Here is a 23,507-nt window from a genome sequence, read left to right on the forward strand (position 1 = left end):
AATGATCCGAAATTCAAATTTCGAAAAAAAAACCGCACGAACTTATTCATAGTCCTATTAAAAAAAATTTTTTAATTTTTTTATAGAAACTAGGAAACTAGGTAAGTTTAGAAAAGTGCGAGGAACGTGGGATTCGAAATCACAACCTCTGGGATGGCAGGCTAGTGCTCTTACGCTAGACTACCGAGGCGCAAAAAAACAAATTAATTCCTCAACCCCAACAACCTTACAGGTATCCTTTCAATCCTTACTCTCGCACAAAAAGTCAGCGCATTACTTGCATTGTGGCTGCTAAAACAAGAAAAAAAATAAAGAAAAAGACACAGTTACACATTGCATCAGTGGCCCCAGCTAGAGGAAGCGAGCGCAGACGCACCAAACTTGGCGAAGTCCTCAACCATCTCTGGGATCCTTCTGCCAAAAAAATGTGACACACAGTTGGCGCTCCCAGCATTAAGAAGGCGTTGTTCCTAAGCAACGACAAATGGGCATTTCCATTACTTAGGACGGGTAGCGGCAGGCTAATCATCTACCCTGTCAGAAATCAAAACAGTTTAACGAAACCAACGTAAGACTAAGTCTTGACGAGGCCTTATGCCCCCCAGTGGAGTAAACAAGGGAAAAATAAAAAAAAAAATGTAAAAAACCAACACGCAATGTTTGATTTTTAGCCGTAATTACCTACTTTCACAGGCAGAAACATTTTACTCTGTTTATGTCGAGTATACACAGCTTTGCTGGAAAGCAATTAAGCAGGTAGACACAATTTTTCTAAAACAAATTTAGCAGCCTTGAGCTAATCCAAAAACCTTGCCTTCGGCTTAGTTGAATTCGTTGAATGTATTCTCCCTCACACTGGTATTAGGTATTTGTTTATCAAACTTAAATTTTTGCATAGATGAATTGGAGTTTACTTCTCTTTAAATTCTTTTCGATTTGAAATGTGCTGGAATTGACTCTCCGCTCCTGCGCATTTAAATACATATGTACATTTATTGCAACATTCGACATGGAAGCTTAAGGGTTCAGGAGCGAAGGTTAGGGATATAAGTAAAAAGCCAGAACTAATTATGTTGACGTAACCCTTTATAACGAATTGGCAAGAATACCATATGGGAAGTGATAAATAATTATAGGTTTCGCTGCTGTCTTCAGTTCTCGTGTTATCGTGAATTTCGTATTATTCGTATTATCCATTCCCATTTTTTTTTTTGCCAACAGCAAACGTAGAAACTTGAGGAGGAATTAAATTTGAAATCGATACCCTCAGGCATAATTTTCCACTTATAAATGTAATAATACGCAAATTATGTGCGCATAACAAAACAGAAGTGGAAAATAATCCACGAGTGCAATGCACAACCAATATAAGCAGTGGAATTATAGATTCAATAACCAGTTGAACTGAGATTCGTAAACCAAACGTAACGCCTAGTCTTAGTGGCTTAGATAACCTTCTTTCGAAAGTAATGTATAGCGCTAATGAATTCAAAGAGCTGGAAATTCGGAATAGCTATAGATTGAGAGAGCTAAGAAGAACCGCATATATAATAGGTGTAAATTTAAGTGCGCCAACTGCGCGCAAAAGATGGCTGTGCGTGTGAGTCTAGCACGCAGAAAATATAATTAAGCACTTACGCATTTTTATAAATATTTAATCCTAACATTAAACTTATACTCAAAAAGATTTTTAATGGATGCATTTTAAAAAATTTCCTCTATTGCATACGAACTAATATATTTCATGTACGTACGAGATGTGTTCAAAAAGTATCGCGAATTTTGAATTTTCGCAGGTTATGTATATTCGAATTTCGATTTTTTGTGGCGATATGTTGGTACTCATGTCTCTCACTCATGCCGACGAGTTCGGCCATTTTGATTGTTCGGTTAATTGTTGACAGCTGCTTTGCTTGCACGTGTTTCAGCTCGTCTTCGAAAAGATGGATCAAATAACCTGTAACAAATTTTGTGTGAAAAACGAAATTAAGTGCGCGGATGCACTCCGAATGTTGACTGTGTCATACGGAGAAGCCACTTTGGACCAAAGCAACGTTTATCGGTAGTACAAAATGTTCTCAGAAGGCCGAAAAGATGTGAACGATGAAAAGCGTGCCGGTGACGGAATTGATGAAGTGAAGAAAATGGTATTGCCCAATCGTCGAATCACCGTTAGAGAAGTTGCAGAGGACCTAGACATATCGATTGACTCGTTCCATTCGATTTTTTTCAATGATTTCAAAATTCGTACCAAAACTTCTCAATTTCGACCAAAGGCAGCAGCGCTTGGGCACTGCTAATGAGATTTGCTCCAGAAACGCCCGGATTTTGAAAGAACAAAAATTGGCTCGATAACGCCCCTGTTCACACATCGTTGCTTGTGCACGACTATTTGGCCGAAAATAACACACTGATGATGCCACAACCACCGTATTCCACAGATGTGGCCCCCTGTGACATTTTCTTGTTCCCGACGACGCTACTCTAGATTGACGAGATCAAGCCGGTATCGAAGGAGGAGCTGAACAAAATAAAAAAAATGATTTTTCGAAGTGCTTCGAAGATTGGAAAAAACGTTGGCACAAGTGCATAATATCTCATGGGGACTACTTTGAAGGGAACAAAATAGATATTCATGAATAAATAAATAATTTTTGAAAAAACACAAAATTCGTGATAATTTTTGAACACACCTCGTACATAAACATCTCTAAATCATATAACATAAATTAGTCGCGATAAACTCTTGATTTCTGTTGCTAGTATCACTTTGCTGCTGCTCATTTTGAGTTTCATCGGCTTGTACCCACGTTGGTTGATGCTACAACATGCCGAAGGTGATATTCCGCTCATAGCAGAGGTACGTACTAAATATTTTATATACAGTGGTCACACAATTTATTCGCAAGAGCAACATTTATATTCGATATATTCGTAAAAATAGCAATTTTATATCTGGAATTAGAGAACTTAAGGCAACAACGAAATAAGCACCTTATTTTTATCAAAAACATCCTATACCTTTATCAAAAACATTATTCGCACATAGCCATATAAAGAATATTTTATTAAAAATATAATAGAAAAATCGAGTATTCAATACTTTGTTGGGCCGCCTTTAGCTTTAATAACTGCTTCCAAACGTCGATGCATACTTTTAACCAATACCTTGGTTTTATTAGCTGCAATTTTCTCCCACTCAACACTTAAAGCTGTCTTTAATGACGCCTTTGATGTTATTTTGTGCCTTCTGATTCTCCTTTCTAAGAGCTCCCAGACATGCCCAATTGGGTTCAGATCCGGTGATTGAGGTGGAGTTTTAAGCTGCTTACAATGGTAATTAAGCCATTCTGACACGAGATAAGATGAGTGTTTTGGGTCACTGCCTTGTTGGAACAAGAACCCTCTAGCTCTCAGTCCAAGTTTAACTGCACTTTCATGCAAAGTATTCTTCAAAATGTTTTAATACTGATGTTTGTCCATTTTATCATCAATAAAAAGCATTTTTCCTATTTCAGTTCCAGCTATGCAGTTCAGTTCCTCCTTTATGCTTAAAGTGTTGAATACAGTTATATGTATATATAATTGGCGCGTACACCCTTTTTGGGTGTTTGGCCGAGCTCCTTCTCCTATTTGTGGTGTGTGTCTTAATGTTGTTCCACAAATGAAGGGATCTACTGTTTCAAGCCGACTCCGAACGGCAGATATTTTTTATGAGGAGCTTTTTCATGGGAGAAATACACTCGGAGGTTTACCATTGCTTGCCCAGAGTTATGTTAGATGTTATGTTATCTTTTAACTGTATTTTAGAACTTAGTATTAGAAAAAATATTTATTTGGAAAGGAGCTACAGCCGATCTCCAGGAGATCCCCTCAAAAAAGACGTTTTGCGGTGACCACTATATCTCTGAACTAAATCCCCGCAAATTAAAAACCAAACAGATTTCGTTAAAGTAATGCTAAATCTAGTAATTAATCGAAGGAATAAACAAAATAATTTTCTTTTTTTACAAAATGGCGGTTTCTCAAAACAAAAAAATCGATTTATGACCAAAATTTCGTCCTAAATAGTTTATATAGGGTTTTTCAATAACAACGAAATCATTAATCTTTTACGGGAAAAGTTTCCGGACCGTGTTATCTCTCGAAGAGGTGATCACAATTGACCACGAAGATCTTGTAATTTAACACCTTGCGACTTTTTTCTTTGGGACCACGTAAAAGAGAAGGTCTATGCCAACAGACCAGGGTCGATTCAAGACTTCAAAGAATTCGTGAAAATATCGAGGACATGGGGCAGCCACTTTTCAATTCGGTAATGGAAAAGTTAATGAAAAGGATATTATCCTGTAAGCGTGGTCGTGGTGGTCATTGGTATGCTGTTATTTTCCACTGTTAACGGCATACCTTAATCTTTATAATGAAATAAACATCCGATTTATATTAAAAACTAACTTTTTTTTGAATATCAAAATAAAAACTCTGTTTGGAAAGTCATATAAAAAAATATTTATCGGTGCGTCAAAATCTTTGATTAATTACTAAAAAATATATTTAAGAAGCTTGTGTTAAAATTTCGATTTCTAGAGTTTTTGAACCGGCCGCAATAATTTTGGGAGAGATTTTCTAAATCAGTTGATAGTAGCTCCCATTGTTGTTTTGGTTAAAACCGCTTACACACATTTCTAATAAATTCTCACTGCTGAGATCTATATAAATTGGAAGTATAGCCTCAGCAACATCTAATTGGCAGTTGCAGCCCTCTGCCAGCTGCACGATGAGTCGGCTCCCCTTATTGTGCTGCCACTCCGGCCTTGTAGATTCAAGCACTCTGAAACGCCTTTTCAAATTTGCATGTAACTTCGAAAGCATTCACCGAAACGATAAAATTTTCTATGTGTATTCTTAAATATGTGTATATTAAGAAAATAAGATAAAAATGTTTTTGATCATTCTAACTGTATGTAACCCCTTAATGGTAGGAATGAGATTTTTTTCATTCAGTTCTGCATTTTCTTTTCGCCAAATCTGATGGAGGCCCATCTGATCCGGAAACTTGAAATTTCGACTCATCACGGAGTTTGACGTTTTCCCAAAAAGAAACTGGCTCATTTATATAGCATTTGGCGAACTCCAATCTCTTCTTTATGTTAATATCTGAAACGTATGGCGTGCGCGTGCCACTCTGCTATGATAACCAATGTTTTGCAGACAGTAACGGGCTGTTTGTGGGCTTACTTTTTTATGCAACAACTCTTGAATATTTTGGCATAGTATAGTAGAGGTTATTTTTGGATTTTGTGCGAGTGATGCCATTATGTTGCGTTCCTCACGTGGAGTCAATATTTTTCACCTTCCGGGTTGATGGTGATTAGCTTCCAATTTAACAGTACTAACAAGAAAACTTTGCACCGTATAATGCGATTTGCGAATTGTTCTGCCAGATCCATGTCAAGACTACTTAGTGATGATATCTATATTAAAGCCTTCCGTCGCTCAAATGGTCATCTTTTGACAAGGCACTCGGTAAGTCTATGCAAAAAATTCTAAAGATGTAAAAAATGTTGTTGGAAAGGTTTAGCGTGGCCACCATTCAGCCACCGTAGTGGTTTTGTGGGATGTGTCTTGTAGAGACGTTACATCTCCTCATTTGTGCAAAAAAGGGGTTCAGACCGGGGCAAAAGTGTATCAAGAGGATGCCTTAGAAGGCGTGGTGAAGCAGTGGAGCTTTATTTTCTTTAATGGAGAGCATTGGATCTTCCAGTAAGATTTCGCTCCAATCAATAAAGTAAAAAACCACACAGCAGAAGATTGGCCATCTGGAAGTCAAGATCTGAATCTATTGGGCTACAGTTTGTGGTCAGAATTGAGAAACATGGCCTTTCAAAGACCTCACAGAAATTTGGAGAGTCTCAAACAATCTTTGGTCGAGTAGCAACGTCAGTATCCATGGAAACCGTGCGTGCTGCAATAGCTGAATTGCCAAATCGTTTGAAGACTTATGTACACCCATTTGCTGACCATTTCGAATGTAAATTAATGAGTTTCATCAGCCGATTCTTTGAAGTTCATTGAGAGCCGAATTGAAAGCTGTTATTGGCCACATTACTGCCCACTTGGTTAGAAATATTAGCTCCGTTTTCTCTGTGGCTAATTGGAGGCCACATGAATCTAGCCACGTTTGTGTTTCTGTCATTACTTGGATCAGTTTTTCTCAAGCTCCTTCAAGGTTTTGTGCTGTGGTGTCTGTTGTGATATCGTCTGCATATCTGACTGTCGGGCATTTCTATATTGAATATCTCGTCATAACTAATGTTCCACAAGTCGGCACCGAGAATTGGTCCTTGTGCACCTTCGGATGTGACGTCTATATAACAAGAACTCTCTGCGGGTAAGTAAGTACTTCCTCATGATACGTTGTAGGTATCCCGGAATTTTGAACCTTAGCCCTAAGGCGGCCAATATGTGCGCCCATCTTACGCTATTGAAAACGTTCCTTACATCTATCTTAACATCTAAGGTGGCAAAGATGACTATACTTTTGGTTTCTATACTTAGTTCAATTGCCCCTATTGAAGACTTTCTCCACCTACAGCTGTGCTGTCTTGCTGATAGCCCTCGAGGCTTGATCAATATTTTAAGGAGCTTGTCTGATGTGTCGAGCATGCATAATGGCCGATATGCTTATGGAAGGTTCGCCTCCTTAAGCCTTTCCTCTTGCTTATTAGCACGCGCTGCTACTTTTTCCAGATTTCTGGGAAAGTTCCCTCTTTTAAACAGGCGTTGTACAAGTCTAGTAGGACTTATGGTCGCATTTATGCGATATCCTTGAAGACACCTGCAGTACTCCATCCGGTACTGGTGCCTTGTTGTTTTTCAGCTTGTTCGTAACTGACTGGAGTATCTAATTGGTGAATATTGGAGGTTCTTCTGCCAGGTTTATTTGACACTCAATACCTTCTCTGGATTCGTGATTTGGAAAGAGTTCTTTTACGATGTAGTGCATCGCGCTCGATCTTAGTTCCGGTGTAGGTATCCTGGCTCCCAATCCTTTCACCACAATCTTGTACCTAAGTCCCCAGCGATCCCTAATTAGGTCGTCCCGGAGTTGCTCCTATTTTTCTTTCTTGTTATTTGCAATAGCGGCTTTGAGTTGCCTCTTTCCACTTTTGTATGCCTCTGCGTCCACAGTGGCTTGACCGGCTCATCTAGCTCTGGTGTATTTCCGTCTGAGACGACGACAGTCACGTCTCAGTTCGGTTATTTCCTCCGTCCAGCAATAAAAATAAAATTTATAAATTTATTAAAATTACGAAATCAAAACTAGGAAAGATTATTTCCTATTTCTTCTTATAGCAACGATAAATTTAAAAAAAAATTGTTTAATTAGATGTTCTTTATTTCGATCCATAAAACGAGTGTTTGAAAGCATCCGATTTTGTTCTGCGGAAATTACAAAGTTTTCCTGTACTTTTAATAATAACATCACTTTCACTTGCAGACCATTACCACGGTACTACAAACAACAACAACTATGGTTAAAATTACTTACTTTCTAATTATGCAACATCAATGCCAGTTTTTGCTTCATAAAGTTGAAACTCATGAGCTTCTTCAAAGTATTGAAATTTTTACGACAGGTCAGTAAAATCGAAGTTATTACAATCTAAATATGTATGTGTGTATATGTGAATGTGGGTATGCATGTCTGCAGATATGCCCATTAAAATGCAGTTGAAGCAAGAACTTGATGCAATTATGAATACTTCATGGAGGGAAGCACGTCGACAACTTTTAGGCTCTCTCATAACTTGTGCCAGCATAATTAGCAATTACTTCTTCAACGCGCTCTTCACAAATTTATATAATCAAATACGAGGAACGCCAGACTATGTACATATTTTACGTAAGTGTTTCTATGTATTTGTGTATACGCACAGATATTGATTTAAATTTATATAATTTACAGCTTTCACCGGTTATCCTATGTTTCTAGACAAGGGTATGACCTCATTTTACTATGCAGCGGAAATGTTTATTGGTGGATGCTCTCTTTTGGCCGCTGGCATGTGTAAGCCAATACATTTTTGATTTAAAGCGAATGTTTGCATATAAAAAATAATTAACTTAAATGATTTAGGTTCTGTCAGTTTCCATTGCATTTTTATGGTACTTAGCAAGCATGCTTGTGGGCTTGTCCAGGTGTTGTGTGCGTTACTAGAAAAATCGACCTCACCGCTGGTGCCGAAACATCGACGCGATGAATATTTGCGTTATTGTGTGATTCAACACCAACGCACACTTGAGTATATATTGAATGCATTTGTATATAAGTATATATGTATGTACATACCCAGCAGTCAAAGGTACTAGTTTTCGACTTGGCAGCCTCCGAACGCAATGCGTTAACCAGCATTGATTTCTAATAAATGAAAAAATTATGTACCCATAATTGGGTAAAAATCACCAGCAGTTGAATACCATTTTTGATGAATGAAAGCTCTCTTTAAATTGATTATTTGGCGTAGAACGATTTAATTCTAATTCAACTTTTATTAATTTAATCACCAAAACGCAGCCAATTTAATAACGCTTGAGCTATTCAGGCCAAATGAAGGTCTACAGTTTTGTGTTTGTATTTTATAAGTATCAGTGCTGCAAAAGTTCTGCTTTTTTTTAATTTTCATTCGAAATGGTCACCATTTGATTTTACACGAGCCTTCAAACGATTAGGCCACTGACGTTACTGTTCGAACTAAAGATTGTTTAAGACTCTGAAAATTTCTGTGAGGTCTTTGAAAGGCCATGTTTCTCAATTTTGACCACAAACTGTAGCCCAATAGATTCAGATCTTGACTTCCAGATGGCCAATCTTCTGCGGCTATGAATACAGGAATATTGTTTTTATCTGTTGGAGGGTTTTTGCCTATGCGCTGGAGCGGAATTTTCCTGGCAGGTCCATGGCTCTCCATTGAAGAGAGTACAGCTCAACTGCCTCACCACGTATTCTAATATTCATGGCAGTTTTCATGGCAGTTTTCAATTTAGGGAACAGAAAATAGTCGCATGGTGATAGATCAGGAGAATACGGAGGGTGGTCGATGACACAAATATGTTTTTTCATAAAAAATTCACGAACATTTTTGGTTTTGTGAGGTGGTGCATTATCATGCAATAAAAACAGCTGTTTCCCCTCTGGATATTCAGGTCTTACACGAACAATTCTTGACCACAAACGATGTAAAACTTGTAAATGGTATTCTCCATTAATAGTTTGACCTTCTGCAACAAATTTCTTGTGTGCAATACCCTTGGAATCGTAGAACGTGATCAACATTTGTTTGTTTTGATTCTTGACTTCTGAAAACGAAATTTCTTTGCTTTTGGCTCCCCTTTCGTCTTCCATTCTGCAGATTGACGCTTACTTTTAGGGTCATATTTGAAGCACCATGTTTCGTCATCAGTTATGATCGAATCAAGAAAATCTGGATCATTTTCAGCTGTTCAAATGATGTCTTTACAATGCCCTACATGCGCGATTTTTTGATTTTCATTTAATTGGTGTGGAACAAAGCGTGCACAAACCTTTGTTTTACCCAAATCGTGAGTTAAAATTTTCTAAATAGTACCAGTAGATGAATATAATTCTTCAGCCAACATTCTTACAGTGAAATTTCCGTCAACAGCAATGATTTCGCGGACTTTTTCCACCAATTCAGCACGATTACTTGCTTCTGGACGACCAGGTCTTTTATCATCATTCAAATCTTCACGGCCATTTTTAAATCGTTTAAACCAATTATATACATTTGAACGAGCTAAGCAATCATCACCATAAACTTTTTGCACCAATTCGTGCGTCTCACTAAATGTTTTTCCAAGTTTAACACAGAATTTAATATTTGCTCTTTGCTCCATTGTATTTTTACGACACAAGCACGAAACATACTGTCAATAAAAGGCGCGTAACTTTTTAACCTGTCAAACGATTTACATGAAGTTGGCTGCGGTTGAAAGCTGACGCTTGTAGCTTTTCAATATGATCAAAGTTTAATAGATAGCTCTACGTGTTCCATGATTTAAATAAAAAGTTCAGTTATTTATTGAACATACTGTGTATTTTACATCTTTAGAAGTTTTAGCATAGATTTTTTCGTTTTGCTTATTAAAAACTTCTTCAACAGTGAAAGTTTTCTCATCTGTGAAAAGAATATTTTCATGGACGTTGACCGCGTTCCACCGAAGAAGCTGCTCGCATCTGTCGAGTCTAATTTTTTCAAAGTTCGTTGTCAAAAGATGACCAGTTGAGCGCCGGAATTCTTTCATGTGGAGATCATCACTAATTAGATTAAACATGGATCTGATCAATACATTAACATGATTTTCTGCTTTCTAAGAGGATTTCTGCGAATTCTTTCTCAAACGGCTGCACTGGTTCGAACCACGCGAGGACGACCACTTCTTTTTCTGCAATAAGCAGTGAGCCAAAAGAGTGCGCTAAAGAGTGGTTTTTAAAACTAAAAGGATACTTGTTTTTTTCTCTAATTGGTATATTTGTAACTGGTGCAATTTTAGTCACTTTTGAACTACTATGTCTTGTTCCATCAAATGCCAGTTCATGAATTATATAAAATGTTTGCTCAGTAGTTTCGAATTTCACTGCGGGGTATGCGCATAAATATGTTTATCTAATAACTTTTGATTTTGATAATGATTGATAATGCTTTTTAGGTTCATCAATGATATCAATGAGCTCTTCAAGCACATCACTCTCTCGCATTTTCTGCATAGCTTGGCAATTTATGGTTTCGTACTGTTCGAAATGAATTTTGGTTTGGTTAGTAACAATAGCAATTGAAATATTACGTACTTGCGTGTATGTGTATGTGTATGTAAGTGCTATTAATGTGTGTTTTATTATTTAGGAAACAAATAAGATTACCTTTGTGCGTATGTTGATGTATATTGGCGCTGCTCTCACCGTGGATTCTATGTATTACGTTAATGGTCAATACTTAGCAACAGAGGTATTTATTTACGGCTTTGTTTTGCCCATTTATTTAGCTTATGGTTTATATATACAAACATTTTTGCAGACAATAATTCAAAAAGAATATGAAAGCCCACCAATTAAGTCACTAAAATGTGCTTTAAATAAATTATATAAAAAAATGTATTTAAAATTTACTTGTTGAAGTAAATTTTTGAATCCTAAACATAGATAACAAAGGGCTCGAAAAAATTTATTTGAAAAGCTGTTTTGATAATTTTAGCTCATTTATTTAGAAGAATAAATTCGTAGCGTTTTTACCGAAGACTTTAACTTAAACAAAAAACAGTAATTATATCAGTAATTTAATCATTTATATATTCGCCGTTTCTGTTTAAAACCTCTTCCCATCTCTCAACCAATTTGTTGATGCAGTTCCACCAAATATCGTCTGGCCTGGTGTCAAAGAAGTTGTTGAGCCAGATTTTTAAAAAAATCATTGATTTCGAAGGTAACACCTTCCATATGGTTCGACAGGTAGCAGAAAAGATGGTAATCGGTCAGTGCAAGGTCCGGAGAATACGGCGGATGCTGAAGGACTTCCATGCGAGCTTTTGAAGTGCAGCGTTCACGACTTGGGCGTTGTCGTAAAGGAGTATGGTTTGACCATGTCGATCAGATATTTTCAGGCGAATAGTGTCATTCACGCGATGTAACTGGGCAATGTAAAGCTTCTTGCTGACCGTGGCATTCTTCTCGAGCACATCCCAGTGCACCATGCCCTCCTTCATAGTAATGTACTCGTATATGCACCATTTCTCATTTCCCGTGACGATACGGTACAAAAAGCCTTTTTTATGACCGTGTGTTGTTCTATGGCGGAGGGATGCTGAGAAGCGATTTGAAGGCGACTTTCTTTGTTTTTTTCGCTGAGCTCGTAAGGCACCCAGGCTCCCAATTTTGTGGTAAATCAATGGGTCATTCAACGGTATGAAGGTGGTTGCGAATCGTTTAATGATCGCAGCTCATTTTTTCTGCGAATTCACGGAGGGTTTGGCGACCGTTTTCCTTGAAAGTGATTTGTGAAGTTCTTCATCGAATTCAGCGTCGCCATTTTTGAACTTTACAAACCATTTCCGTATTGTACACTTGTCTATGAGACCTTCTTTATACACGTCGCTGTCGCAAATGTTCCGAGCTACTTCGGGAGCTTTTTAAAATATAATTAATATAGTTTTGTAGAGCAGAAAGAGTTATATCGAACAAATCGTTGGTAAATAATGGAAAATATGAAAACGCTTTGAATTTATTCCCCAACCCAATATATAGTTTGTGATGCCCAAAATGAACTAAATTTTGCCGTAGCACGTCACGTTTTTTCCCAGATTGGTTATCTGTTTTTCCCAATTGTGTTGCTCGGCCGCCGTAGCCGAATGGGTTGGTGCGTGATTACCATTCGGAATTCACAGAGAGGTCGTTGGTTCGAATCTCGGTGAAAACACCAAAATTAAGAAAAACATTTTTCTAATAGCGGTCGCCCCTCGGCAGGCAATGGCAAACCTCCGAGTGTATTTCTGCCATGAAAAAGCTCCTCATAAAAATATCTGCCGTTCGGAGTCGGCTTGAAACTGTAGGTCCCTCCATTTGTGGAACAACATCAAAACGCACACCACAAATAGGAGGAGGAGCTCGGCCAAACACCTAACAGAAGTGTACGCGCCAATTATTTATTTATTTTTTTATTTATTGTTGCTCGAAACAGATATTAGGAGTGCATTTAAAAATATTTGATGATTTACTTTAAGATTTATTTTCGAAATTTTCTTAGGATGCTGCTCTGGGTATATTTTCTGTGATGCTGCTCTGGGTATATTTTCTCTTTTGAATAATATCTAGAAAGCCCCTCTACGGCATATAGCATCCGTGATATCTCCATAAAATCCATAAATGCGGGCCATCCTTCTCTCTGGGGAAATGTCATGGCGTTGGCATACTCTTCATACACTGCACGCGTTCTGATAGGTAGGTAAATTGGTTGAACTACCACTCTGACACTCCCCAAGTAGGACTAAAGTGCCGATTTAATACCATTATGAGACCTCCAACAGGCAGATATCTACAGCCAGCCAGAGCTGTTGAAGATTTATGGGATTTAGATTGACGCACTGGTCCAGGCTGCCGAAGAAAGGAGCATCCAGTGATCTTAACCTATCAAGCCCGTACATTTAGAGAGAATCCGCTCAACAGTTTCCTTCTCTGAAAGGTCCCCACAGCTTCTGCAACGGGGGTTAATCTGGCGAGGAAAATCTGGCTTTTCTGCGTGTGTGTCGATCATCCACAGCTATGAGTTTCAAAATTGAATGGTTATGAAGCCCCCAGAACTATCTGTGTCCTGCGTCCATTGTACTGGGGCCAAAGGGTTTCCGAAATAGCACATGAAGAAATGGAGCTCCATCTCTTCTGCGCTTTCCTGAGAATACGTTTTGCAGTTTTACTTTAACAGCAGTCAGGAAGATGCCGATGACCGGCTAGGAGATCTCTGAGATCTTTCAATCGACCCCTTCTTGGCAAGCTCATCAGCAATTTCATTTCCCTCTAGGTTCTTATGTCCTTAATCCCAGATAAAAGAAATGTTATCTGTTAAGAGATTTGATCTCTTCCTTACAGGGGTTTACTAGGTTGGATCTACACCATGGCGTCGTTGGAGCCATGATTTCGGGTTGACTGTGGGACAAATTGTTAATATCTCCCTCGCTCCTCGTTTCTTAAGCAGTTTACATGCCTGCAGTATCGCAGTATTTGGCAATTTGAAGGATATAGATAAATTTGCTGATTTAAAGAAAATCCCTGCTCCATCTCCCAATTCTTTTTCGGAGCCGTCAGTGAAGTTAGAGGTCCAAGCTTCGATGCAGATTTTCCGCTCGTTCCAATCCTACCTATTTGGAAAGGTTGGCCGAGCACGACCCTCAAACGTTCTGATATCTGTACCAACAAATATACGTACCCTCAATTTCGCCGCCGAAGGACCAAACTTTTTAGTCAAGTATGTGAAACATTCTTAACCTTTTAGTAGAAATTTATTTCATAAGGATAATTTCTTCTAGAGATAACAGGTTATCTTGTAGAATATTGTTTTATTCAACTGGCGTCCTTGGCTCTCCCTCCATTCTCTTCATAAACCAATTACTTTAACGATCAGATAATTGATTTTCATATTTGAGATATGAAGAATCACTTCCAAATTCTCATAGGTCTCTTTCAAGAACGCGGAATATCCAACAGGAATGATTGCATACAAGATTAGATTAGGTAGTGATGGTTGATCTGTTAGAATATCTCACTTAGACCTCTGAGGTCTATTGCGTTATTAGTGCTATGTATGCATAAGATGAAAAACATATTGCCCCTAGGCTCATTTGTTGAGTCCTACAGAAAGCAGAACAGGGGCGAAGTAGGTGTTCCAAAGTACCCTTAGCATTTGCTTCGTTGCATGCTTGCAATGACACGTTCTGGTTTCACTTTCAGATAGGAGAGTTATGAGATATATGAGATATGTCTGATGCGCTCATTATCGTCAAGTGAATACCTGCCTTAGCGAGCTCTTCGCCTCTGTCATTTCGTTCTATTCCTTTGTGTTCTGGGATCCAGTAAGTAAATACCTGCCAATTTCCACAGAGCTCATCTATTTTAGATCTGCACTGTTGAAAACATTCCGAGTTAGTCCAAGGAGTGATAATTGCTTCAATAGCCACTTTGCTATCAATGAAAATGTTTGTCCGAATATTAGGAGACGTTAATCCCAGAGCCAATTTAGCTGCCTTTGTTGCGGCATAGATTTCAGCTTGAAATATACCTCAGTAATTAAGGAGTCTGAAGGACTTTTGAAAATAAAATTACGGGTCCTAGCATTTTGGGCTCATCTGTAAAGAAATTATATGAATTGCATGTGGACTCTAGACCTTTCTGCCATCCATTTTGTTCTATAATGACGCTAGGCTTTTTGCCAAATTTAACAATTAGAATTACGTAGTCTGACCTTCCGTGTGAATCCAGAACGTTGGTGCGACCAGAAATCCTCTGTGGGAGCATATAAGCCACCGTTTAAAATACTTTGCTTTTAAGCTGCGCTTTGATGAGTCGACAAGGAAATGTCATTGAATGCATTTATTTTGGAATTTAAATTGAACCATCAAACCTTTAATGCCACTACAATAAACCATATTTTCTGCCTGGGTGAAGTAACCAAGCAAACCAAAAGACACTGCAGACACGTAGTAATGAAATTTTGCTCTTGCGTCGTAATATAAGCAATTCAGCACAAGCATTTGTCTCATCTTCAAAAATCGATTTTTTTATAAATATCATTAATATTTAAAAATAAGTTTTTCAAAAAATTACCTCACAAAACTTTAAACTTGAAAGGACTGCATAAACTCCTTTGGACTCCTCGCCATTCAATTTCCAAACTGGTAGCTGTGACGATCGGCACACACGCGGAAAAGCCAGGGTTACCATTTAACTCCTATTGCAGAAGCTGTAGGGACCTTTCAGAGAAGGAGACTGTTGAGCACTTTCTCTGTGAATGTCCGAGTTTGGCAGCTACACGACTAAAGTCACTAGGTGCTCCTTTCTTCGACAGCCTGGGGCGCCAACCTAAATCCCATAAATGTTCAACAGCTCTGGCTGACTGTAGATATCTGCCTGTTGGAGGTCTCATAATGGTATTAAATCGGCGCTTTAGTGCTACTTGGGGAGTGCCAGACTGGCACTTCAACCATTTCGCCTACCCTCCTGCATAAAATTGTTTAGGAATTCTATCAGCGGAATCAAAATAATATTAGCACTAAGTCAATAGTGAATTAGAACTTTTGTTTTTGTAACTATAAATTAAAAAAATTAAATTTTGAATGCAATCTTTGACTTTTTGAATACAGGTTTAACGAAAACTTGACTAACTCCACTCTAACTAACTTGATTTAGACTACTAAAGTATCATAAATCAGTGTGGCAGAGTTAGTCATAGTCTGAGGTATCATCGGAAAGCCATTTTCTCCTCATTTTGATGTCTTCCAATTTTTTCTCACGAATATCAACACAGCTTCGGTCCATTTATTCCGCTGAGAAGTTTAAAATGAAAACATGCTCAAAAACGTGTTTAAAAATTATTTCAAAATATACAAATTCTTATGAAAAATTTTATAATTAAAATTTAATTTTAAGCCACCAAAAAAGTGGCTCCAAACAAAGAAAAAAAGTAAAAGTAAAAGTAAGTTATTGAATGAATTATGCCATTTATTTTCAGCTCGAAGCTATTCCAGTGGCCTGCTACAACTGTCAGTGGTACAATGAGTCAGAGGACTTTAAAAAAACTTTGAAATTGATAATAATGCGTTCCAACAAGGAGTTCTGTTTCCAAATATCGTGGTTCGGAGTAATGTCTTTGACAACGTTGTTGGGCGTAAGTAGAAAGTAATTATCCTCATAATTGTGAAAGTGGTTCAACTTACTAAGTAAAAACAAAACTTTGATAACCTTTGACTTGGCATTACGTTGCCTTAATCTAATTACGCTTATCAAATTTTGTTTGCCTAACTGTCGGAAATGAAGCCGGGGACAGTTCTGTTTTTACTGTTTATTGTTAGTTATGAAAATAGTGCAATATAGTAGTTAAAAAAATTTAAAATAGCTGCTAAGTTATAGAAATCTGCAAACACTGATAAAGCACACAATGGTTCGTGTTCCTTTGAAAGCGCAAAATCAAGTGCAAGAACTATTTCGAAAATAATAATGTCGCTCAGATACGTTAGTTCCTCGAAAACCTCAAACATCAATATACACTCGGTAGAAAAAGTCTGCGCACACGGAACCAACAAAAATAAATCGTGGAAAAAAACTTTTATTTTTTTGAAATGTCGAGCCAAGAAGTATCGAGAGATTTGGTATCTCCTAAAACACTCAGGCTAAAAAGCCCATTGTATTTAAAGCTCTGGAAAGTGAAAGGGTAGGTAGTCGAGGAGAAAGCGAGAGAAGTAACAGAAGGAAAAAGATAGAATAGAAAAGAGGTAGTTAGACCTGTGATAATTTTCCAGATTATTTGATAAATCGGAAAATATCCTCCAGTTTGAGGGAAAGAATTTTCCATTTCCATTTTTCGCAGCCTTACTCTGGAAAATGCAGGACACTCACAGAGAAAATGCTCAGTGCCATCCGCCTCCTCTAAGCAAGACAGGCAAATCGCGCCCCCAATAATTAAAATGGTGACCTTATGTTGACCCCATGGATTGTGTCCTGTAATAATACCGACCATCAATCGAACGTCTTTTCTTCAAAGTTTTAGAATTAAGCCCGTCATTTTTCTGTTCGGGGTTTCCGCAAAATACTTTGTAGTTCTGCAGCGTTCTAGACCGGACCATCGCTCTTTATCTAAATTGCATACATAACCGCTGATCCGCTTGGGATATTCAGATGGAAATTAACTTGTGAGCGCATGTGAGAAAAGTAATAGAGTGATTCAGTCTTAAGCTGAACGTGAACATTTAAATGAAGTGTTGGAATTAAAGTAAAGCCAGTGTATTATATTACCATTGATTTTTGTGTGTTATTCGACAATCCAGTGATCGAATATAGCGGGTTATTTTAAGAGATTTATTTAAATTTTAACGTAAGAAAATTCGCCGCAACTTGTGAAACAAAATTACTTTTCGTTCCAATTTAAATTAAAATTTAATAAAAAGTCGGATTTGAAAACTTCCGCCAGCTGTTTCAGCATGAAATTGACAAGCTTGGAGGTTTTCGTCGAAGAGATTTCTGCCTATTCCTCGCGCAGTACTTCCTTGAGTATAGCCATTGAGGTAATTGTGCGCTGGCGGATTTTTCGTTCGCGCAAATCCCATAGGTGCTCAATAGGATTCAAATCTGTTGACTGTGGAGGTGTTCGGAACTGATGAGGAACGTTATAGAATAACCAAAGCTTAACTATATCAGTAATATGCTTCCGTTCGTTATATTGCTGAAAGTAGGAGCCATTTCCGGGAACTATTTCCTCAGCGCTTTCTTTGAAATTTCTTGTCAAGATATTAAGGTATGCATGTTTGTCAATAGTGGAATGTTCAATGAACTCTATTCTTGCCACACCTTTACTAGCTATGCATCCTCATATCATTGCTCCACCACCACCACTATGCTTCAGAGTAGGCATTAAGTTGCACTTATCGAGTGCCGTACCCTTTTTTTTGTCACACAAGCATATGCCCTTTGATTCCAAAGACGCAAAACTTGCTCTCATCGGAGAAAATAACCTTCTCCCAAAACTCCTTAGAGCTTGCTTATATACTCGCTTGTGAAAGCAAAACGCTTTCGCCTAATAACCGCCGATATGAACGGCTCTTTGCTCGCGATATGACCAACGGTACCCTGCTTTCTTTAAAATTTTGCGAATTGTGTCAGTACATACGGTCTTTTTAAAACTTTGTTGTACATTTTGGGCAATTTTGGATACTGATAGTCGAGAATTTCGCTGGACACTTTGCAAAAAGTAAGGAGTTTCATGTTTTGTTATTATTTTCGGGCATCCCCAACGCGGCCGAGAGACAAAAACACCGGTAGCGTTGTGATTTTTTATCACTTTTTGTACAGAAGAATGAGTTCTTTCAACAATCAGACCGGTTTCACGATATTTTGTTTCCTTCTTTGAAAAGTTTAACCAGAATTTCCTTTTCAGAGGGGCTTATTTCCTAAATATATTCTAAATTTGAAAACAAATTGAATAGAACACACTTCGTCTTATATTGATGCTTTTACAAAGACAATAAGAATATAACTTTCCGACACTTTTACACTATTTCATCACACAGGGAATACCCGTTTTAGTACATGTACGTAGACATTTTCTACGCTGCCGAACGAGTCTTACAACAAAGACTTGATCGATGAAAAAATGTTGGCAAATTTTCATTGCTTTAAATGCTGTGAGATTCTGCAAGAGACTAGCAATAAAGGAAATAATGTGATTTTTCTCGAAGATTTGGTAAAAATAAGTAATTTTTGGATGAAACGGAAGCATGTAAGCAGACTTTTGCCGCCGAGTGTACCTATATGAGAAGAAATCGTAGGAGAACATATTAATACAATTTAATTATTAACAAATGTATTAATAGTGGTTAGGTGAAAAAATATAGGATAATATACTTTAGAATGTTTCTAAATATAAGATTTTTTAATAAAACATCGAATCCCTCGTGAAATGAGGCTCTTCACTTCTCCATCATTAAACCAATCAATAATATTGTTTTTAACAATTCCAGATTTTAAAGGCCAGTTTTTCGTACTTTCTAATACTTCAAGACATAACAGATGAAGAAGACTAAGTGCTGCTGGGACTAAATTCTACCAAAAAATGGAACATAATGAGATAAGGGCTTTACGAACACACATACACACTATGGCAAATCAAATACGTTTAATTCTGGCACCTTCTGTAGTTCGCATTTAAGAATTTTCAACCACTTATGCATACAGTGCACAGCATAAATCTTGATATCTTACCATTCATAACGTCCACACAATGCCTCTCAAATTCATCAGACGCGAGTCCGATGGATTAATCTCTTTTTGGGCCATTTTGGAGCGCAAGGCCCGGACTAAAAGATTCACCAGTCTCGAGGCGCTGAAAAAAGCAATTGCCCGCGAGTGGGCCAAAACACCTGCAAGTCACATTCGGTCAGCTTGCGATTCGTTTCTGGACCGCCTCAAGGCCATAGTCAAGGTAAAAGGTGGTCATATCACGCAAAAATAAATTAGTTCTTAATTTTGCTTTATTTTCACACATTTTTTACTTTGAGTTGAATGAAAGTAATTTTCCAAACTAAATGTATGAACTTATTAATTGGTTACACTTTGAGTGCCGGACCCTGTATTGTAATCATTTGTGTTAGCAGAAGTTTGAAATTTTTATCATCCTCTTGTAACTCCCTTGTGGTAATGCATAATCTGCTATTTGAGTTATTCCTACTGTACGGATGCACTCAGTGCATCCTTTTTCTTTTATTTCTCCTCCGATGGAGAAGATAATACAATAAAAAATAAAATTAGTTCCTCTTCATCGCTCGACATATTGACAATTTGTACTTGTACGATAGTAATTGCATTGTGTGCGGACGCGCAAGCGTATCGTAATGGTTGCTACAAAAAAAAATGTAGTACCGCTGACAATACGATGACGATACGATCCGTGTGCGGAGGCCCTAAGTAAGAAATTCGGACAACAAAAGTATTGATACGGTCGCACTTAAGTAGCCAATGCGCGAAATAACGGTAGTTTTGATTTGCAATGATGAAAAATCATACTCAAAGATCGGAAAATCATCAGCAGGAGTAGAGAAACAGTGCAAAAGGTAATACAAAGACTCAAAAAGGAGAAAAGTATCGAAAATATGCTGAGATCAGACCGCCCCAGAGCTGAACGACTTATCAAGAGAACAATAGAAAAAAATCCTTTCGAAAGTGCTCCGTATGTATCTTCTGTATTGCAAACATCTCTACACACCATTGTTTCATCGGATACACTGCGAAAGCCAATCAAGAAAAATGTATACTATAAATGTATTCCTAGAAAAAAGCCCTTTGTCAGTGATACTAATAGAAATAAAAGGCTCAAATTTGTCAGAACTCATCAACTCAAAGAATTTGACTACTGGACAAAGTAATTTTCTCCGACGAATCGAAATAAAATATTTTCGGATATAATGAGCGACTTAAAGTGTGGAGGAGGCAAAATGGAGAATTGAATCCAAAAAATAAAATTAAAACGGTCATACATGGAGGTGGGGACGTCATGGTTTAGGGCTGCATGCTCACATCAGGTGTTGGCAATCTTGTTTTTATTGACGAAATAATGAAAAAAGAAGTAGATTTAAAAATCCTTCAAGAAAACTTGTTGCAAAGCACTGAAAAACCAGGATTGTCTGGTGGATTTTATTTCCCAAACACATCCCGCACATAGTGAAGATGTAGCTAATAAATAAAGTACCTTATTTGTTATCAACGCCTCCACAGAGCCCAGATATGAGCCCTTATAGCATTTATGTGATTGTTAGCAAAAACAATTAAGGAAATACCTCATAACTTCCAAAAATCAACTTAAAAGCTTGCTACAAGTCGAATGCCTAAATATAAATTCGGATTATACAAGAAACTTGATTTGCTCAACGAATGACTGATTAAAAGAGGTTATTCGACTACGGTGATATCCTACTAGATATTAAATGTAATTTTCCTCCAATTATTATTAAACTTTCTCATACATAAATACTTTATTGCAATAGTTTTTTTTTTTTTTTTTTTTTATTATTAGTATTTTCATTGCAACTAGTATAACATTTCATATACATATATACTAACGAGCAATTTTTGTGGTAGTTTTGTTACAACAAATAATTTGAGTTAATCCTCAGCAAAATACAATTCATACTTTTAACTGATTTTTATTTATTAATTAGTTTAAATCTAGAGGTTTTTTACGTTTGAGCCTTCGCTTCCATTTTGTATTATCGTTAAGAATCAAGGCTTCATTGTTCACATGCTTGCTTAGTCTTGCGTCCTAATATACCATGGAGAACAAACTGCATGCTTGAGTGCCTTAGTCTGAAATCTTTGTATATGCGCTGTGTTACTATAGCTGGTGCAACCCCACAACTGAATCCCATAGGTCCAGATAGGTTTGAGAATTTGTTTGTAAAGCAGTATCTTGTTGGGTGCGGATAACGCTGATTGCTTACCCATTAGCCAATGCATATTTTGGAATTTTAGGTCCAGTTCTTCTCTTTTCTTTTTCACGTGCGCACTCCACCTAAGTTTCGTGTCGAGCGACATACCTAGATACTTTGCTGTATTAGAGTATGGTACTTTAATGCTGTTTATGTATATTGGCAGGTAGTTGATCTTTTTGTTTGTAAAGTTGATGTGTACAGACTTAGATAGTAACAATACTTTTGCTGGACGAATTTTCAGATTTTCTATGGTTTTTTCCTTCTTATTTCAGAATGAGATAGGTTATATTTTAAGTTTTCTTATATTTCACACGGAACAATTGAATTTATTTAATTTTTAATTAAATATTTAAATACTCAAAAACTTTCGTGATACTTTTTATAAAACTGTACACAGTATCTCTAAGGATCAAAAGGTCTATGCGTGGCTTATTGCCAACCAGGCTAACCTAACCTAACCCAACTGTACATACAAGGTGAATCTGCGTTGAATACCTCCAAAACATCGATTTCTCGTATTTTAACTGATGATTTGGGCTTCCGAAAGGTCTGCCCACGTTTCATTCCGCACAAGTTAACTGAGGGCCAAAAATTGCTCAGAATTCAACATTCGAAAGACCTCATTACAGAGGCGAGAAAAGTCGAAAACTTCCTTTACAAGATTGTAACTGGTGATGAAACGTGGTGTTTCTAACATGAACCTAAAACTAAGCGTGAATGTATCGAATGGAAGACCTCAGACGAGCCACCACCCAAAAAATCAAGTTTGGAGAAGTCAAAAATCAAGTAGATGCTCATTTATTTTTACGATTCCAAGGGAACTGTGCACAATTAGCTCATGCCAATGGACCAAACCGTCAATTAAATTTTCTATCTTGGCGTTTTGAAGCGTTTGTTGCATCGCATTCGTCGAATTCGCCTTAATACCGCGAAGGAGGTAGCAGACGCTTATTGAATGATAATGCACCTTCTCATCGATCCACTTTTGTGACTGGTTTTTTGGCTAGAAATCGGATTTTAAGCATCAATCACTCACTGCATTCTCCTGATATGGCTCCCTGTGACTTCTACCTATTCGGAAAATTGCATTTGGCCATGAAAGGAAAACGTTTTGCGTCCGTAGAGGCCATCCAAAAGGTTTTTACCGAAGGGCATTCCGCTCAATGACCTGAAACACTCTTTCGAAAAGTTTTTAGATCGCGCAAAACAGTGTATCGACGCCAGAGGGGACTATTTAGAATAAATAAACTCGAAGTTATCAGAGCTAAGCTCCTGTCGTTTATATTTTAGCTCAGCCTTGTTTATTTTGGACTTCGCCTTGTAAGTAAAAGCTTTAAAAATAAAACTAATAAAGCATTATATAAATACCACCTAATTTTGTATTTTAACAAAGTCACACATATTAAGTAATGCATGTTCGGGTTCGAGTTTTTTAGTAGTGCTTATTCTTGACAGCTGACAGCTAGCTGACGTCACTTTTGAAATTATACAATTTGAGCTATGAATATTCGCCCCGGTCATTTAATTGAAAGTATCGCTGCTATAAAAGAAAAATTGGTCAATTGATAAGTATTCATAGAAATCGGGTCTATCAGCAACTACTATACGGCGAGTTTCCCTTAAGCGAACTTTTCCCCTACGAGGCTCTGTTTCGATAAGAATTGAAGCCACACCACCACTGAAAATGTCAATAATTCGTTAAATCAATAAACAAAAAAAAAACAACTTCTCGGCTGTGTGGTGTCGTTGGG

At 37.5% G+C, this 23,507-nt stretch overlaps 1 protein-coding gene across 1 annotated transcript; it reads left to right on the forward strand.

Moving 5' to 3' along the window:
* Positions 1–1,469: 1,469 nt before the first annotated feature.
* Positions 1,470–19,356, forward strand: LOC129242672 (odorant receptor 63a-like). Its single transcript, XM_054879458.1, has 10 exons — positions 1,470–1,600; positions 2,764–2,860; positions 7,502–7,640; positions 7,715–7,906; positions 7,970–8,071; positions 8,141–8,306; positions 10,732–10,837; positions 10,926–11,027; positions 16,293–16,448; positions 19,294–19,356. The coding sequence occupies exons 1-10, from the start codon at positions 1,470–1,472 to the stop codon at positions 19,354–19,356; spliced, it is 1,254 nt and encodes a 417-aa protein (XP_054735433.1).
* The last annotated feature ends 4,151 nt before the right edge of the window (positions 19,357–23,507 follow it).

Source organism: Anastrepha obliqua, chromosome 3 (genome assembly GCF_027943255.1).
Source record: "Anastrepha obliqua isolate idAnaObli1 chromosome 3, idAnaObli1_1.0, whole genome shotgun sequence".
Classification (NCBI taxonomy): Eukaryota; Metazoa; Arthropoda; class Insecta; order Diptera; family Tephritidae; genus Anastrepha; species Anastrepha obliqua.

Coding starts and splice junctions, on each gene's coding strand:
- LOC129242672 (XM_054879458.1), top strand. CDS start 1,470: ATGTATAGCGCTAATGAATTCAAAGAGCTGGAAATTCGGAATAGCTAT. Junction 2,861..7,501: donor ATATTCCGCTCATAGCAGAG/GTACGTACTAAA, acceptor TTTCACTTGCAG/ACCATTACCACGGTACTACA. Junction 16,449..19,293: donor CTTTGACAACGTTGTTGGGC/GTAAGTAGAAAG, acceptor TAACAATTCCAG/ATTTTAAAGGCCAGTTTTTC.